Source organism: Octopus sinensis, linkage group LG2 (assembly GCF_006345805.1).
Source record: "Octopus sinensis linkage group LG2, ASM634580v1, whole genome shotgun sequence".
NCBI lineage: Eukaryota > Metazoa > Mollusca > Cephalopoda > Octopoda > Octopodidae > Octopus > Octopus sinensis.
The window spans coordinates 144,764,034-144,783,825 of record NC_042998.1 but is presented as its reverse complement, the minus strand read 5'-3'; the positions used below and the strand labels follow the sequence as shown (position 1 = coordinate 144,783,825).

General features: G+C 34.9%; 1 protein-coding gene across 5 annotated transcripts in view; it reads left to right on the top strand.

The window, feature by feature from the left end:
* LOC115223946 (citron rho-interacting kinase) overlaps positions 1-19,792 on the top strand; it is a 366,166-nt gene that overhangs the window by 213,604 nt on the left and 132,770 nt on the right. For 4 of the 5 annotated variants that reach the window (XM_036500031.1, XM_036500033.1, XM_036500028.1 and 1 more), the window contains exons 13-18: positions 2,247-2,372; positions 5,948-6,034; positions 10,108-10,182; positions 12,452-12,556; positions 15,151-15,225; positions 16,711-16,836. In XM_036500031.1, coding sequence (XP_036355924.1) covers positions 2,247-2,372; positions 5,948-6,034; positions 10,108-10,182; positions 12,452-12,556; positions 15,151-15,225; positions 16,711-16,836 — 594 coding nt within the window. The remainder of the gene's footprint in view (positions 1-2,246; positions 2,373-5,947; positions 6,035-10,107; positions 10,183-12,451; positions 12,557-15,150; positions 15,226-16,710; positions 16,837-19,792) is intronic. The other variant, XM_029794695.2, reaches the window with a different exon arrangement.

Below are 19,792 nucleotides of genomic sequence, written 5' to 3'. Positions count from 1 at the left end.
TATTCAGGCGTTCAGAATTATAAAACACCAAACCTATGTAAATGTATGTATGTATGTTTGCATGCATGCAAGCAACCATATATATGGAAAAGAATGCATGTGGTATTTGTGGGTTTACATTCACGTGTATGCTTGGTCTTGTGCTACATTCATACCAGCATTTTCACATCAGTACCAAGGCTGACAACAAACCAACATATTTGCAAACAGTGTGTATGAATGAAGCTGAAATGAAGCTAGATAACAGTTTCTCTCTCCCCCCCCTCTCTCTCTCATACTTTTTTTCCTTTTCTTGTTTCTGCCTCCCCTCCCCATTTTTTTTTCAAACTTTTTTTTTCAGTTTCTTGTTAGTCTCTGGCACCATGATATATATATGTTGGTGATCATTTAAACTTCATTCTCAGTCTTTGGCTCCTACTACAGACAAAATATTAAGCTTTTAAAAAATAAAAGGATATAAATAAGTAGAGACAATCATTTAACATTCCTAGTTTGTTTTTTTTTCTTTCTTTTTTTTTCAAGAGTAGTATATGATATTAGATTTTAAATTAGGAAACTCATTATATTTAGCCCTCGATTAATCTGTTTTATTGATTTACTTTTCAAGATTATTTTTAATCACACACAGATGCACACACAAAAATTGAGTTCTAAGTTCTGCAGTTAAGATTAAACTTTAAATATAATGTATAAAATCAATTTACATTTTTAATTTCAGGATGTAAAAACAAAATTTTTTTTCTTTTTTATAGCTGTAATGGATGTATTCCAAATTTGGTGTGGATTGTTATTGTTGTTTTTGTTTATCTTATGTATAAATCATATTTTCTTTTTCCTTAAAATTGCTTATGTTTGTTTACATGATTCTATCCACCCCCTAACTTATCAGGTGATCCCAATTTATATTCAATATAAATGATGCTCCACATCACTTCTACTGGAATGCAACTTTTCTAGTAATTTGATGTGTAGTTTGATTAGATTGTATGTTTATATAGTTTCAAGTATAGTAATCAACAAATAAGGACTCGTGGACTAGAGCTTTAGAACTTCCTATGTTACTGGCAAAAAAAACCCCACTTAGCCCTTTCATTACAATATTTCTAACCAAAATATACCTCTTCTGCATTTCAATTCTAAAATAATCACAAATCACTGGTTTAATAAAGCAATAACTTTTTATTAATCAACATATTGTGATGTTTAGAACACAATTTAACAAAAGGTTCTTAACCAAATCTGTTTCATAATTTGTTTTGAAGCAAATCTAATCACAAGTAAATACTGGTAAATTCAACAAAATATAAAACTACATAAAATTTTGTTTAAACATTGGTATAGAAAATGAGTTATTAGCTAATATTCAATGAATATACAATGAAATTTTTATAAAAGGGAAGAATTGTGCAGATTACTGTACTATCAGTTGAACATAATGCACATAAGATAGGTCTACCATAAAGGTAAAACAGAATGAAATAACTGAAATTTGTCTCAGAAGAAAACTAGAAAATGAAATACATGTCCTCAACTAAATGAGATAACCTCATATGTATACATAAATACACAGAAACACATATGATAATGATTCACAATTCAGATTAATTAAACTTTGTCATAAAAAATATAAAATTAAAAAAAGATATATATATATCATATCTCCTCTCTCTCTCTCTCTCTCTCTCTCCTCTCTCTCTCTCTCTCTCTCTCTCTCTCTCTCTATCTATATATATATATATATATATATATATATAAAACAAAAGGTAAAAAGGGATTGATAAATCCTGAGAAAGTGATAAAACATTGAAACATTGTAGCTAAATTATTGTCATTTCAATTTTGGATCATCTGTCTTTCAACTTAGTTCTGTAAAATAGTTTTGATAACAATTATTATTATTAAGGTGGTGAGCTGGAAAACTTGTTAGCATCCTAGACAAAATACTTTAGGGCATTTCATCCATCTTTATGTTCTAAGTTTAAATTCCACAGTCAATAAAATAAGTACCACCTGACTATTGAGGGTGATGTAATCAACTAACCCCTTCCCCAAAATTTCAGGCCTTGTGCCAATAGTAGAAAAGATTTTTTTTTTTTTAATTGAAAGCTAGTAGAATTTTTGTTGGTGGGGTGGATTTCTGTGATGGCAGTTTGACTCTTTGGTCCTCATGTATAAAATTTGATATTTTTTTTGTTGCATGAATACAATACTTTTTGCTTTGTTACTGCGATCTGTTGAAAATGTAGGAAAGGAAAAAATCCATGGATGAGCAACGTTGGGAAAATAAGCGGATCAAAAACTTGGAAGATAGCTGGAGACATCAAATGCTAATTAAGGATGATGAGATTAAACGTTTACAAGGCCGAATCGATGTATGTTTCTGGTTATATTACCTTTTTATTGCCTTTTAAATGGCATTGCTCTGGTAGAAATTTGCAAAATGGGTTTTTTTTTTCCTTCCATTGTGCTATTTCTGCAAGTGGGCTTCCACTTTTCAACTACATGGCTTCAGGTTCAATGCCTCTGCACAGCACCTTGAGTATGTATCTTCTACTATAGCCCCAAGTTAACCAATTCCTTGTGATGAGATTTGGTTTATGGAAACTGCAAAGATGCTTGTTATATAGATGTGTGTGTGTGTGTGTGTGTGTGTGTGTGTGTGCTCGTGTGTGTCTTTACTTATGAATGTTGACACCTTATTCTGAACTATGGCTATCATTGATGATGTCAATGTTGGCATGTCAGCCACAAATGGTTGTGTCACTGTCCGTGGCCAAATAGCAACTGGTGGTGTTTGTTGGCATTTCCTGTTAACTCTTTCACTAGCTTCATACATATGAGTTTTTTGGAAAATAAAAAGAAAAAAAAATTCATTACTTGAAATAACAGGTAAGAATTGGTAACAAGAAGAGCATGTAGCCATCAAAATCCTGTCTCAGTTACCTTCCATTTTAGCCATGTTATCACAGATGGAAAGACAGCCTTTTAAATGAAATGAAGGAATGAATGATTTTTGCTTTTTGTGTTCCTTATGAAAGAATATTTTGGCATAAGAATTTTGCTTTACAAGAACAACTTTTGAAACTTTCAAAATGATATATGTTGTTATCAAAATGTCAATATTGTATCATCAATTGCAACCACCTCATAGCAACTGTTTGGGTGGCAAAAGGGCTTTTATTCAGCACACAGCTAAAATGTTGATTTTTCTTTCAAAATGGCTACCATGTTCTTCTGTCATCTCCTTCCTTTCCTATCTTAATCAAAATGATTTGATCTCCAATATCTTGCTACCAAAGCCAGTAAGTTATGCTTCCTGCTTTACTATCAAATATTAACAATTCTTTCGCATTCTTCTTCTCACATTGATTCTATGATGTTTTGAATTCAGAATGCTTCCTAATCTGAAAACTACTGACAAATGGCTTCTACTATCACTAATTTTAATCAATATTGTAGTATATGTACTACAGGTACATAACTTTAGGTTTTAATTAAGATGAAAATCTGTCCAGGGTTAGGGTAACCTCAACTCTTTCTCAAAACTGTAGGTCCCACTGCTTTCACTGATTAAACCTATTTATTCTCATATCAGTATGTCAGTACATGCTGTCTTGAGATTCCTAGGACTGGTTACCAGGTTTCCATGGTGTATAAATGACAGGTCATGACATTCCCCTTGTCTGTCACAGGGTTACTCAATACGGTTGAGTGGACTGGAGCAACATAGAATGAAGTGTTTTGCTCAAAAATCGAAATATGATCTTGTGATTGTCAGTGCATCACCCTAGCCATAGGGTATGTGCCTTCATCATATCAGTATAAATACCTGAATATTTTTTTCTGCCTAATTAAAATTCAATACATGCACCTAAAGGCCAGAGTCAGCACATTTCCATGTGGGACATAACTGATCTTAAAACCTACCAAGTTATAGAAACCGATGATAATATTTGGAAATCTTTTGATAAACTGTGACAGGACAATCTTTTGATAGAATTCTGTGATACTTGGAAATAATTTCTGGGTCTCTTTCATATATTGCAATTACCAACAGTACATAATCAAAATTGTAGTGTACTTGTCATTCTACAATCTTCTTTACACCTTGTCCACTGCTAATTTAAGTATCTCCTATCTCAAACTTATAACTGCAACCCTTCACCATATTTTTTTTACCACTGGTAATTCAATTATCGAAACCCATACATGAGCGTTATTTCAGAAAGCTTGACCCTACACCTCCACTTTCTGCTAATATATTCTAACTTCAAGACAGCCAAATTTTATACATTCTGTGATTTACCATCTATAGCAACTATTCCTGGTACCATTTCCAAAACTACAAGGACATGTTTTCTGAAACCAAGAAGTAATTGTTATTACAATACCCAAATTCATTGCTGTGGAGTAACAAAATCAGCTTTGTGATGTGTACCTTCTTTGAACATCAACAGCCTATACTGTATTGGATAGAAAAAAAAACACCACCAAAAACTTACTACCCATTTTCCTACTGCAATTTCACCATTGCTTCAATAACTTTGTTCTTTATTGTATCTATGCTCTGATCTGTTTAAAATTGTGCTCTTAATTCCTTTTGCTTGAAACATTGTTTTTGTTTGTTTTTATTAATTTGTGCAAGAAATAAGGTAGTAAGTTGGCAGTACATCAGACAAAATGCTTAGCAGCATTTCTTCCTGCTCTTCACTTCCTGAGTTCAAATTCCACCAGTCAACTTTGCTTTTTATCCTTTCAAGATGAATTAAATAAGCACCAGTTGAGCACTAAGGTCAATGTAATCAACTTGCATGTCTTATGCCAAGATTAGAAAGATTTTTTTTTATAAGAAGTGGTGATCATGATCAGTACAGGCCACATTTGTAGGATCAATGAAATTAATGTTTGGCCTAAATTTTTCTAAGTTGATGCCCACAGTGAAAACACTAAAAGGAATAGAATCCCAGAGGGTTGTTGCTAGGGAAGATATGCTACAGTTGAATAGTCTGGCAGGAGACTTCTGATCTAAGACATTAGAGATGTGTTGTGTCCCTAGATATTAACTTAGGAAATTCTCACAGCAGATATAGTTGAAGGCTCACCTGATCTTAAGGCCAATGTTGCCTTTCCTAATGTTTTCAATCTGAGAAACCGCTGGTATATATATATATATATATATAATCTAAGAGAGTGTCCTAAAATTGTGTAGCAGAAGGAACATTGTCAGAATCAGCTATCTTTGCATTTTGGTGGAACTGAGAATATTTCCACAGTAAATTGATGGAATGAAGAATGTTTGGGAAGGGGTTCTATTGTGTGAAGTCTGCAATTGGAATCAAAAACATATTGATTTTTAAAGTGTAACTTTCAGAATTATCATAGGTGGTGGATATTAAATAGAAGTTTTTGGAAATTAGTATAAGTATCTAACTTGGAAGAGGAATAGAAAGTTTAGCTGTAATTTTGGAGGCAAAAGAGCTTTTGGTCTTTTGCTTTCTTGACCATCATCATGTTCTAGGCTAAGTACTTTCTTTCTATTGCAACAAGTGAAACACTTGGGGTTTTTGGTTTGTGTTACAGTTGTAAGTCGTACACCAAATATTGCACAGTCTTTCATTCTAACATCTCGCTTCCATATGTTTCCTACTAAATATTAATCTCAATTTTTTGCAAATTCTAACTGCTCTAATCTCATTCTTATAATCTGTTCTCTCTACCACCTCATTCCACCAGTACTCAATATAATATTTAGTTGCATTGTATTCTTCATATATAACATAACATCTGTTTAAAAGTTGATCTCTTGAAAGCATACCAAGTGTATATATCTTAGTAACAAAGTCTTTTTTGTGTAAACAACTGTAGGTTCATCTGAAATCAGGAATTTGAGTTTAGCATTGGGTTTAAATTGTGTTATTAAACAATATATTATGGCTTATTCTTCCAGGACTTGAATCATCAGAATGCTAAAACGTCAAAATGCCACATCTGTCATGATGGTAAGCTTCTAAATAAAGCAGAGAAACTTGCTGAGGTAAGCTAGTGTTTTTCATTTTTCTCTTAAGTTATTAAATCTTACTTTACTCAGTGCAATTTGTAAATCTGCTCTACCTGTAAACCAGTATTAAACTGATCAGTACTACTTATTGAGCATATTTTTTAATGTTCTGTTTAAACTACGGTGGGTCAATACTTGCAAGAAACACATGAGCTAGGAGATTCCAGTGGAATGATGTACTGGAGAAGAATGATTGGAAACATTGGTTGATGCAGGAATTGATACACTAAGGGTGATGAGAGATGGAGAGATGAGTGGGTGAGGAGTGCCTGAGTGGTGGTGGTACAACACCAGCTAGCTACAGGAAGTGGAGGCCATTAAAGCATGGGTTCCATTGGTCCTCTGACATCTTGAAATTTTTGCTGTAAATTACTGCTGATTATTAGAATTTTCTTTTATCTTACAACTCCACAAAACAAAACCCCTCAAAAAAAATTGGGATGCAGTATTAAGGGAGGTGGCTTTGTGTTAGGTGTTGAAAGACTACAGTATGATAGAAGGACAAGAACGGGTATCTTGCTGTTGAGGAAATACATGGCTACCCCAGCAGTAAAAGGAATAAGGATGGTGAAGATGAGGCATCAGAGCATACCCTCAAGGTACAAGAGAGAATGGGAACAGAGAATTGTGGATGGCTAGATAGGTAGGTTCATGAGTGTGTGTGGAAAGGGAGTGATAGAATCATAAAGATAGGGATACAGGTGAACACAATTGCAAATCCAGGTCATACTACAGTTCTTTGTGATGTACGTTTTTTTTGTAAGTCACAAATCCTGTTTCTCTAATTGAACAAAAATAATCTCCACTATTCCTTCATGATTGTGTAGCAAAAAGGGTATGTAGTTGTAAAAATACTTCTACAAATGGACTTCCCAACCATGCAAGCTTACAAAAGTGGATTGAGAACATTTCTCATTAGTGTTTTAATGCTTTTGTTAATGTATTTCTGTTGAAATAGACTGCCTTTGTTTTAATTAATTTTGAAAATAATAAATTTAGTAAAAATAACTTTGCCATATTAAACTGGTGTTTGAACAGAAATTAATATGAAATTTTGGAGGAAGGTTTTAACTTGGAACACTTTAAAACAAGAACTTTGCATCATAGGATCCAAGGTAGTCTTGGCTAGAGTACTAAAAGGGTTAAAATTTATCTTCCTGTTATAATATAATGTGAAACCAACATAATGTCTAGTTATATTTCAAATGAATACTGTACAGTTGTAAAATAAACTGGTGTTGATTTCACAATTGAGGTAACATTGGATAAGCTTTAGAGAAGATAATTCAGAGTAGAGGTTTTCTCCCAGCTAGACATCATGATTATCACTGAGCTTTTGGAGATGGGGGTTGGAAGTGTAACAAGATAGAATGTGCTGTTGTAAATATGGATAAGTAACACTCAGAAATCAATTTTGCATTTTTTTTTCTTTCATTTCTTTGTTGTTTTCCATTTTTCAACTCATAGATATACGTGGTTGTGAAAGTACTTTGTGCCATAATCATAAATCATAGATTCAAATGGTATTTATTGTCTAGTTTGGTAAATGAAGCCAAGTGCATTTTTTTCACTTTTCTTTTCCTTTTTTCCTTTTTAAATATCAACAGCAAAACTGCTTTCTGAAAAATATCTAACCCCCCCCACACACACACACACACTATGATGTGAGATATTACTGCCATTATATAATGGATAATTGATTAACTGAATGAAAAATATCACTTTAATAAGATCAAAGATCGTAAAATCATTTTAGAGTGATTTTAAAAACTGTTTATACTGAGGAAAATATAAAGTATCTACTCGAGAAGTGTTTTTGAAATCTTATTTTCTAAATAGGTAATAATGACAAAAGAGTTGCATTTATTGGACAGGAAAACCTCATAAGTTTAAGTGCCATTAAGGAAGTATTAAAATATTTGATTCTACATTTTCATTTGAGTGTCTAAGTTTTCAGGAACTAAGAACTGTTGGCAAACACAATCAGTTTAAAGAAAATTTATATCAATAAAGATATAATAATTTTTTTTAATTATGAGTTGATAATTAATTATAAGTAGTGTATTGGCAGAATGCCAATATTTTGCAATGGTTCTTTATGTACTATGTTCAAATGCTGCCAATGTCAACTTTATCTTTCATTCTCTTCTGGGGTTGTAAAGTACCAGTCATGTACAGGGATTGATTTTAATACTCCTATAATACACCAACCCATTCCAGTATGGAGAAAGGAGCTTTAAATAATAATGATGATAAAGCATCCTAGATGTAAATGGAATTTCAATTTTACAGAAATCATCTGATACTACCTGCCTTTGCTGGGACAGCTGCTGTTACACATAAGCCTATTCTGGTGTGCCTGTAGTGCTTTGTTTGGCCATAAAAAAAACAACCAACTTAGACCATAAGCTGGATATCTTTTCAATCTGATCTGCTAGAAACAGCAACCGAACTTCCCTCCAGTCACACCCTATTCTCTTAAGAAAGGAAGAATCCAATGGATACTGTAGTCCTATTGCAAAACCAGGTATCTGAGAAAACTGTAGATGGCCTTTGTTGACAAAAATTAGTCTATAAGAGAGTTTGGTAAGTTGACATCTGTAAGGAGTGGAGAATCTAATGATTCAAGCATTCTCCCTTTGTCTGAGAATGAAAATTATCATCATTGTTTTACTGTCCACATTTCTATGTTCGTATGGGTCAGACAGATTTTTCTGTGGCCAGATGCCCTTCCTGTCACTGACTCTCCCTTCTTTGCAAGTAAAGTAATATTTCTCTCTAGCTGGACATATTTCCACTGAAGATTAGGACCAAAGGAAGCTGCTTCTATGATGGTGATGTTGATTTACAGTTATCACAAAACTTCAATACAAGAACGGGCACACACAGACACACACACATGACAGGCTTCTTTCAATTTCTGCATACCAATCCACTCACATGACTTTTGTTGGCCTGGGACTGTAGCAAGACATTTACCTAAAGGTATCCAAGTGTTGAAACCTTTATTTGAACAAACTCCATCTAATGCAATCAGGAAAACTGGATGGTAGATGATGATGATGAGGAAAGGTAAAAATGGCTGTGATGGGATTTGAACTCAGAAAGCAAGATACTACAATAAAAAACTGAATTGTTTGACTATGCCCTGTCTGCTACATGTATTATGTAATCAATATCTGTTCAGATATAAGATTAACTGTAATTTGCACCTTGTGTAATGATGAACTAATTAATAGTCAACACTTCCTGTTGTAAAAAATGCAGCACTTGATAAAAGAAAGATTAAGATTATGAAACCTAATTACATTATATGCATGTGCGTGCACTCTTTATCTCACTTTGATACAGATGATATCTTGATGATATTTCTAGCATAGTCATCTTTAAAAGTACAAAATGGGTTAAATTAAGAGCCTTCTTTGTAATTGCATTGTTGGATGTTAAGTAGAGCATCAGTTATAAAAACACCTGCTTTTCTGATAATTTGTAGAATTAATCACATTTGTTGGGGTGGGGGAATATTATCTAAACCATGTTTATGAGGGATGCATAAAATTTAAAGAAGAAAAAAATAATACAGAAATGTAAAATTCATATAGGAAAATATTTTAGAAACACAATAAATAATGCATGTAACAAAAATTTACTAGAATCGCCTACATAGAGCAGTGTATTTGTACTGGCAGTAATCTTCTGATGTCTCATTTGAGTTATGAAGGATTACATCAAATACATTTCTCACAAACATGTTTGTTGTCTTAAACTCTCACAAAATACCTGCCTGTTTCTCTCTCTCTCTCAAAAACCAAATGCTATTTTATGAAACCAATGTCATGTCACAAGCAAAGGATATGAAATTTGATCAGATCATAATAAAGGTAGTTGTGATTTAGAAAGAGAAAAGGTTTGGAGGGGAAGGTACTAATGCAAACAGAAAGTTTTAAATCAAACCAGGATTAGCAACTTATGATGGTGGTGAGGGCTACTTGTGAGATCAGTGGTGTCTTCTCAATAAATCTTTATTATTATTTTTTTTTTCATTATAGGACATGAGCAAGAAATATGAAGATGAGAATAAACTGAGGATACATTTGGAGAAAAAGCTTGATGAACAGCTGAAAGTAAGCTGCAAATGTTATTGATTTATTTTTATATACATTGGAAATATATACCAAACTGTCTAGAATGTGTGTGTGCAGGCACGGCTGTGCAGTTGAGAAGTTTGCTTCCCAACCACATGGTTTTCAGTTCAATCCCACAGCATGATACCTTGGGTAAGTGTCTTCTACAACAGTCCTGGGCTCACCAAGGCCTTGTAAGTGGATTTTGTTGACAGAAATTGAAAGCAGCTCATCATATATATATGTATGTATATAACATTAGCACATGGTGTTAGATTCAGCTTTAAGCATTTACATCTTTATATTATTATAGTCAGATGTAGTGAGAGTATTTTGTCTTCATGACAGGTTACTAATGAATAAACAGGGGAATGCTATGAAGACTTGGTAGTGGAAATGTTATTGATAATGGTCACAAAACATTTAAGTGTTTTCACGTAATTATGTCCAGATTAAAACGTGTGCCAGATCATCACTTCCAAGAAAACCAGTAGTAGTACCTGTATTATGAAATTTTATTCCACAACAGAAATGATTATAGAATAAGAAACTTGTTGAATTGATTGCAGTATCTTGGACTTGCTTCTTGAATGAAGACATGATTTCTCTTCATTAATCACCAAAGTAGTCATGAAAGCAAAATGGTCTGGTATATAGATTTGATTTCATTGTAAAATTCAAGTGGACTGGGACTTCAAGTTTCACCTATTTGCTTGAACTGATTATAAATTTCTGATACTTGGAATTTCAATTGTAGGGTAGGCATGAGAGGTCAGGTCTGGCCAGTTTTGAACATAAAGCAGAATATTTGAACCATATATCATCATCATCATCTTTTAATTCCAGTTTTCCATGCTGGCATGGGCTGGACAGATTGACCTGAACTGGCAAGCTGCACTAGGTTCCAATCTGATTTGGCTTGGTTTCTACAGCTGGATGCCTTTCCTAATGCCAACAGTGTGTGCTAGGTGCTTTTAACATGGCACTGGCACATTTATGTGGCACCAACACGAGTGTTTTTTTTACATGTCACTGGCACAGGACTCTTGCAGGCCAATCCTCTTCACCAGGGAAATGTCTATCAATTCTGCTGTGGAGGATGGGCCTTCTTGAGTCAACTGGGACTTCAGCTTTTGCCTAATGGCTTGAACTGATTCAATAACTTTCTAGTACTTAGAATACCAATACAGACAAGCTCACCCTTCCATTAAAGATAATATCAATGTTTAAACCTATGGTTTATGTGGTTGAAAATTTTTGCATCATGAATTCACAACCACCATACTTCTATAGCCTTAGCATCTCCTTTTGATTGTTAGTATTTTTTTTTTAAAGAAATATTAATCAAAAGAGGACAGCAGCTATTTTTAAACATCACTTTGTTGTTGTTTTCTCAGCAGCAGGCTGTTGAATGATATTTGCATTTGCTGAAAGCAAATCTCACTACCTTAGCTCTGATGTTTTGTCATTAGGCTATGTATATAACTATAAAAACATCATGTTCAAAGAACACAAAACAAAACCAAAAAGCGTATATACATATATGTATACAGCATTTATGTGAAAAACTGTTGGAATATTTAAGTGGCTCCAAACATTTCAGATCACTCTGCTTATACGAAACTGTTAAACTAGCAGTGAACCACAAAAAAAAGTAGAGAAGAGCACTTTTAAGTTTAGTAATGGTAGGAAATTAGAAGATAACTTTGCATCTGAATTTACTGAAAGTTGTTTCCCAAGCCTTCTATGAAAGTAAAAATGACTATATTAATTTCTTTTAATATTGGGTATAGAAATTTATATAGCAGCTATTCATATATTTTATGTCACAAAGAATTTAATGCCACACTGTTTTGTTTTTTTACTTTTTTATATGTGTGTTGAGTGTGTTGTTTTATCAATAGCATAAAAACTGCTTACTGCTAACAAAGCAACTTGGTTGTGTTGTCAAACAAGAAAGCAAATTGACAGTAAATTTTGATTGAGAATGTACAGTAAAAATTATCTTCTATTGAAGGACAATCTCTACAATGTTTTGTTTTTTGGTTTATTTTTATTTTGAAAAAAAAAAGGGGCTATACAATTGTAAAAACCTTCATTTTTTACTATTGGGAAGAGCATTTAGTCACTGTAATTGCCATCCTACTAAAAACCATGTTGATTTAACCTGTGCAGCTATGCTTGTGCAGCGTGTGTGTATATATGTATGTTTGTGTGAATGAGATGTATGCAAATTATTCCTTTGGCTCAACTATTTTTGTGTTTCTAGAAGCAGATGGCTAGTGACAAATGGTTATCTGATTCAACTGAGTCACTGAAGGATGAATTGGCTGAGAACCAGAAAACTATTGCACACCAGGATAAATTAATAAAGGTATATTTTCATTGTGCTATTCCTTCTATATATTTATTATATTTATATGTAGGAATTCAACACTTGACCAGTCTAATGGTCAGTTGTTAAATTTCTTCCACATTAGTTTCATGAGTCTCATCATCCAATTTTTATAGTAGCATGAGTTGGGTAGTTCAACAGGAGATGGTGAGTCAGAGGACTGCATCAAACTCTAATGTCTGCTTTGCCATGGTTTCTATGACAGGATGTTCTTCTTAATGCCAACCATTTTACAGAGTGTACTGGGTGCTTTTTAGTTCATGTTGGCATTAGTGTGGTCTCTAAGTGGCAAGACAAGACCCTACATATATATATCTGATATTTAGAGAAAACTCTTACCATTCTAAATTCTCTTTCTCATCTTATCAAATATTGCTATACAATATGCAAGCTTCCTCTAAGATCATCCTTTTCTGGTTTTCCTCTCATCATCATCATCATCATTTTAACATCCACTTTTCTTTCCTTGCAATTTGTTAAAGGAGATAAGTTTTCTACAGCTATACATCCTTCTTGTCACCAACCCTCACCTATTTGTAGGCAAGATAATATATCCCCCTTGATCAGATATATTTTTCATAGAAGACTAGAGCTGAACATCACCTGTATGACAAAGACCATCCTTTTCTGGATGTCACACACACACACACACACACATATGATTAACTTCTTCCAGTTACCATCTTTCAAATCCACTCATAAGGTTTTGACCAGTTTGACTTTATAGTAGAAGATACTTGCCCTGAGTACACACTGAGGGATTGAACCTGAGATAACATGGTCTGGAAACCAGCTTCTTATCCACATAGCCACACCTATTCCTATGTGGCACTCAGAAATGTTATTGTTCCTAATTAGGCAACAATAAAGCTTCTAACCTAGTTTCATTGTTATCCACATTATTTTTATCATCCTTCATTACAACATAAATGGTCTTGTTTTACTATTGTTCCTTTCCAATTGTCAAAGCATAATAAAAAATAAATGTAATTGTGCTGTCAAATTTCAAGTTAGATTTATTAGAATTAATATTAGTCAGAAAGGTGCAGGTGTAGCTGTGTGGTAAGAAGCTTGCTTCCCAACCACATGGTTCTGGGTTCAGTTCCACTGTATGACACTTCGAGCAAGTGTCTTCTACTATAGCCTAGGACCAACCTAAGCCATGTGAGTAGATTTGATAGACAGAAACTGAAAGAAGCCATTTGTGTTTGTCCCCCCCCCCCCATCACCATTTGACAACCAGTGTTGATGTGTTTACATCCCCGTAACTTAGCAATTCAGCAAAAGAGACCAATAGAATAAGTACTAGGCTGAAACAATAAGTTCTGGGGTCGATTTGTTTGACTAAAATCCTTCAAGATGGTGCTCCAGCATGACCACAGTCAAATGACTGAAATAAATAAAATAATAAATGAATATTTAACCTTTTAAGACTAATCCAATAGTGATCTGAGGATCACAGGTTCAAATCCCTCTGCAGACATATGTACTCTTATAGGCGTAGGCATAGCTATGTGGATAAGAAGCTTGATTTGTAATTCTATAGTTTCACATTCAGTTCCACTGTGTGGCATCTTGGGCAAGTATCTTTTACTATTGCTACAGGTTGACCAATCCTTCATGGTTGAATTTGGTAGACAGAAACTCTGTGGAAGCTTAGTGTGTGTAATATATATATATATGTGTGTGTCTGTGTTTGTCCACCACCACCACCATTTGACAACTTGAAATTGTGGTCTTTCTATTATCCTCTGAGTTTGCATGTGTATATGTGTGTGTGTGTGTACTACACACACACACATAATGTGGGACAACATGAGGTCCCCCCCACTCGACCCACCTTATTATCCACATCACTCTCTTTTTCTCTTTCTCATTATCTCCTCCTACTTCAGTATCCCTTACCCTTGCTCCTGTCTCTTCCATTATTCTCCTCCCCCCATCACCATCAACACTGTCTTTTGTGTTACTGTTCACTACCACTCCCTCACAATATATCTGTTCCTCCCATTATACTTCTATCAGCACCTCACATAAAACAGCCACTCTATCTTATATTCCCCTTCTCATTCTTACAAGGATGAAACTTATACAATATGCCAAACATGGACAGAGCATAGCTAGAACACATGGAATAGTAACTTTCTACTGATGTGGATGTTAAAACTTCTGTTAAAAACCAGCTAGGAGCTACCCAACAGATAACTATGAAGTAAAACTCAGTTTCAGTTAATTGATCAACCCTCTAGATATAATGTGTGGATTATAGTTAGGGTTAGAATAAATCTGGCCTAGTTGACTTTGATGGTTGTTGGGAGGATCTGCCTGTGACATTACCATTACAGATTGAACTTCTTTGTAGAAGCCATTTCTGATTGTGTAAATGTAGTTTACTAGAATAAAACACTATTATATACTTGCATCAAGATCTGAATCTCTGGGTGAATTTTCTGGCCTGAACTTGTCATCAAATAATTGTTATTGCTCTTTTCTCAAACTGCTTGGGAATGACTTTGGAAAATCTGAATGGAGAATGGAAATACACTAACTATTCTTTTCCTTTTACATTTTAGGAATTATTAGAAAAAGCTGATAATCAAGAAATGACTTGGAAGAGAATTTCTGAAGATCTGGAATTAAAAATAAAGGTCTGTATTTTCACTGGTTTAATAAATCATGCTTATGATAATCATCTGTATTGGATAAGCTTTTACATGCATTCATGGGCTTATGTAAATCTACAAACCAGCTCTTGATTTATCTTTATGCTTACATCTTTATAGCTTCTTAAGATCTACAGTAATTACCTTACTCTAGGAAGATTTTTCCTAGAATGTTACTGAAATAGCAGTAAAGTGTTGGCTAACAGAATTTTTATCCTCAGAATTCCAGCATCCGTTCTCATCATATATCCACTTCAACACTCTCCATCATCATCATCATCATCTCTCTCTCTCTTTCTCTCTCTCTCTCGCTGTGATCTGTGTGGTGTACAACAAAAGGTGTTAACAATAGATTGAGACTACAAGAAAATACAGGCTTTCTTTGATAGAAGCACGAGTATCAAAATTGAAAGCCTTGTAAGTGGATTTAGAGGAAGGAAACTGAAAGAAGCTTGTTTGTGTGCATGCCTCCTTGTCCTGACATCACATAATAGTTATAAGAGTGTCACTGTCATACAAGCAGTGTCATTCAGTTCCAATATTCTCTGAAAACATGTCTAGCCATGGGGAAATATTACCTTTCTTGGAAACTGGTGAGTGTTGGTGACAAGAATGGTTTCCAGCTATTGACAGTCTATATTAATAAATTCCTTCCAATTTATGCAAACATGGAAATGTGGACATTAAAAGTGATGATGATATATGGCTGTGTGCTGAGAAACTTGCTTCCCAACCACATGATACAGGGTTCAGTCCCACTGCATGGTACCTTGTGCAAGTGTCTTGTACTATAGCCCTAGACCAACCAAAGCTTTGTGATTGGATTTAGTAGATGGAAACTGGAAGAAGCCTGTTGTGTGTGTGTTTGTCTCTCCTTGCCTTGGCATCACACAATAGTTGTTAATGAGTATGACAATCAAACAAGTAGCTTCATTCATTTCCAATATTCTGCAAGAACATCTGTGGCCAAGCAGGAAATAGTACCTTGCTTGGAAACATGAGGTTTGGTGTCAAGGAAGACATCCAACATCTGCCTCTGTTATACATTATCCAACCCATTCGAGCATGGAAAAGTGGACATCAAAATGATGATGCTGATAACATATAATCAATGATGCCTTGTTAGTTTCCATCTACCAAATTCACTCACAAGGCTTTGGTTGGCCTGGAGCTATAGCAGAAGATACTTGCTCAAGGTGACACACACGGAAATTGGACCCAAAGCTATGTTTGGGAAGTGAACTTCTTAGCTTCACAGCCACTCCTGTGCCAGTGTACATCACATCAGCTGTGTGATTTGAGGAAGCTTTGGCTGTTAATTCTAGAGACCCTAGTGGCTTTCTCATTTGAGACAAGATACAAACTGTCATCTCTTTTGTCAGTTAATTAATGACTTGCTGGTTTTTTGGTTGGGGGAAGGGTTTAAAAGTTGTATTTGTTTCTTATAATGTTTGCATTTGGTTTTGGTAGGTTTTGGAAGATGAATCAAATAAACTGAAAACTAAAGAAAAATCTAATGCTGAACTGAAGTTAAGCTTACTCCAACAGGTGAATACCTACCAAGAAGAAGTGAAGCAGCTGCGTAACCAGTTGCAGGTAATGCAATGTAATATTTCTATCTTCTGCTGGTTTCCTGACTTTTTTATGGTTTGAGCATACAGAGAGGAAAGAAGAGTTTTGTTCAATTTAACTACATCTCTCCACTTCTCTTTCATTACACACACAAAAGCAAACAAAGAAACAAACATGTATCTAAATACATATGCACATATCTCTACCTATCTATTGTTAGCACCTTGAGAAAGTGTCTTCTATGATAGCTCTGAGCCAACCAAAGCTTTGTTAGTGGATTTGGTAGACAGAAACTGAAAGAAATTTATCGTGTGTTTGTATGTATATGCTTGTGTCACATCACCGTCATGCAAGCAGTGACATTCTGTGAAAAAACTTGCCTAACCATAGGGAAATATCACTTTGTTTGGTGAGGCCTGGTAACAGGGAAGGCATCCACTCGCAAATCTGCCTCAATAAACTCTATCTGACCCATGCAAGCATGGAAAAGTGCACATTAAAATGTTGATGATTGGTAAAGTTATTCTCACACATTCTTCACTTTTATGGCAATGGAGCAAAATACGAAAAAACTTTAGCTAAAAAATATATTTATTGAAGCTAAGACTTCATTATAGAAGTGAAATTGAGGGGAACAATAGCTAGTCTGCTTTAAGATGTATAAGCGTATGTAAAGAGACGTAATTAAGTCACCCCCTACACACATGTATGTAATATGTAGGAAAAGATTCCCTCTGATCTATGACTGTATGTATGAAGTGCTTTTGCCCTTAGTGAATATATTGGGTAATATAATCATTGGAAAAATTGCAGTTATTTATGCTTGACTGCAGCATCTGTTTGTGCAGCGGTGGCGACAGCAGCTGAGATACAAGATTACATTTACATAGAATAACGAGGCTCTTGTGATTCATACAGACATAAGAAAAATTAGTTTCTCCACTTACAAGTCCTATAAGATTCCTACCACACTTGTAAATATACCTTCTCACTGTACAGGAAATATATATTGCTGTGAAATGCTTTGGCAGAGTTATCAGAGCATTGGACAAGAATGCCTAACTGTATTTATTCTGAACCTTTGTGTTCTGAGTTCAAATCCTACCCTGGACAACTTTGCTTTTCATGTTTTCAGGGTTGATTAAAAAAAAATGACACTAATCCAGGGCAGGAGATTGTTGAAACTCTAAGAATATCAAACCTGATACCTTTGGTATTTGATCAGGCCCTATGTATTCTGAGTTCAAATCTCACCATAATCTTTGTGCTCTGTATACTTAATCCCTCATCCTGTTTAGCACAACCCCATGCCATCTTGTGTGTCTTTAGTTGAATCAACTCTGTTCTGCTGCAAGAATTTAGGCCAGGTCCTTTATTTGATGTTTTGCTCCCTCCTTCCCACCAGCCTTGAAGGCCTTGTAAAGTGCCATGAGCATTACCTTCCTACTTCTCTAAAAGATTTTTCTTTAAAAAATTAGATTAAAAAATGTAGTTTTAGGATTTGAAAAATAATTCCAAGTATGTGTGTATGTAAATGACTTTATAGCTGAGAAAGTATTGAAGTTGGTCTTGAAACATAGACTGAAGACTGAAACTAAATGTATTTTTATTTTGTTTTCAATGGTAACATAATTATATTTAAGCAGCAATTGCTTGTGAGGAGATATGGGAACAGCACTCAGACTTGCCTACATAGACATAACACACTTCTTTGCTATATAGTCTCATTTATGGAATTGAATTTAAGCACCATTAAAATTTACAAATATAATGTCCTACAGGAGATATATATGTATGTAATGAAGTTAAAACTTCATTATAAGTCAAATTTGAGAGGTTGAAATAATCAAACTGCTTTTAAGACATGTGAGTTATATAAAATGAGTTGATGTGTTATGAGGTAGACATAAGTTTTCCCATTATATATGTCGTCTTCCTCATTATTTAACATTCGTTTTCGATTCTGGCATGGGTAGAATGGTTTGTCAGGAACTGGCATGTCAGAAGACTACACCAGCTCTGCTGTCTGTTTAGGCATGGTTGCTTATCCTTCCTAATGCCAACCACTTTACAGAGTGTATTGGGTGCTTTTTATGTGACACCAGCAGCAGTGACGTCACCACTTAGCTAGCAGGACAAGACTCCTCGACTGAGAGGAGTAGTATTGAGAGACAGGAAAGGTGTCTTGCATAAAAGAGAAACATGCTTACCTCAGATGGAGAGAGAGAGAGAATAAGATTGTGAAGATGTGACAAGGAGTGGGCAGGGGCTGTACTCCCAAATTACAGGGTGGTGTGTATAGTAAAGTGGAATGAGGGTTGGAGAGGGTAAGTAGTGGGTGGGTTCTCAAAATTTCAAAAGGAGAGTGGGACCTAGATATGAGTGGGTACCGGTAGAGGGAAGGGGTATTAGGCAGTTATGGTGTGAAAAAGGGATTTAACCAGGACATATTGTATGCAGTTAGATACATGAGGAAGAATAGAGGGGAGTGGGAAACAGCAGGGTGAGCATGGGTGAGTTGTGGAAAGGGGTATGTGGATGGATTTTACTTAGCTGTATGGAGTCTTCTCAAGCACAACAAATCACCAATCGTCACAGTCTCTTGTCATTTCCTCTGTGAGGCTCTACATCTGAAGATCACTTCTTACCACTTCATCCTATGTCTTCCTGGCTCTTGCCCTTCCACAGGTTCCCTCCACATTTAGAGATCAGCACTTTATGCAGATTTCCTCATCCATACACATCAGATGACTATACCAGCACAGTCTTCTCTTTTGTACATGACAACTGATGCCTCTTATACCCAATTTTTCTCTCAAAACATTTATATTTTGTTGTATATGCACTCTGACATTGCACACCCAGTGGAGCATATGATGGCTTCTTTTCTTTTAAGCCTTCACATGTCCTCTGCAGTCATAGCCTGTGTTTCACTACCATATAGTATAGCTGTCCATACAATTTGTCTTTCACTCTGAGG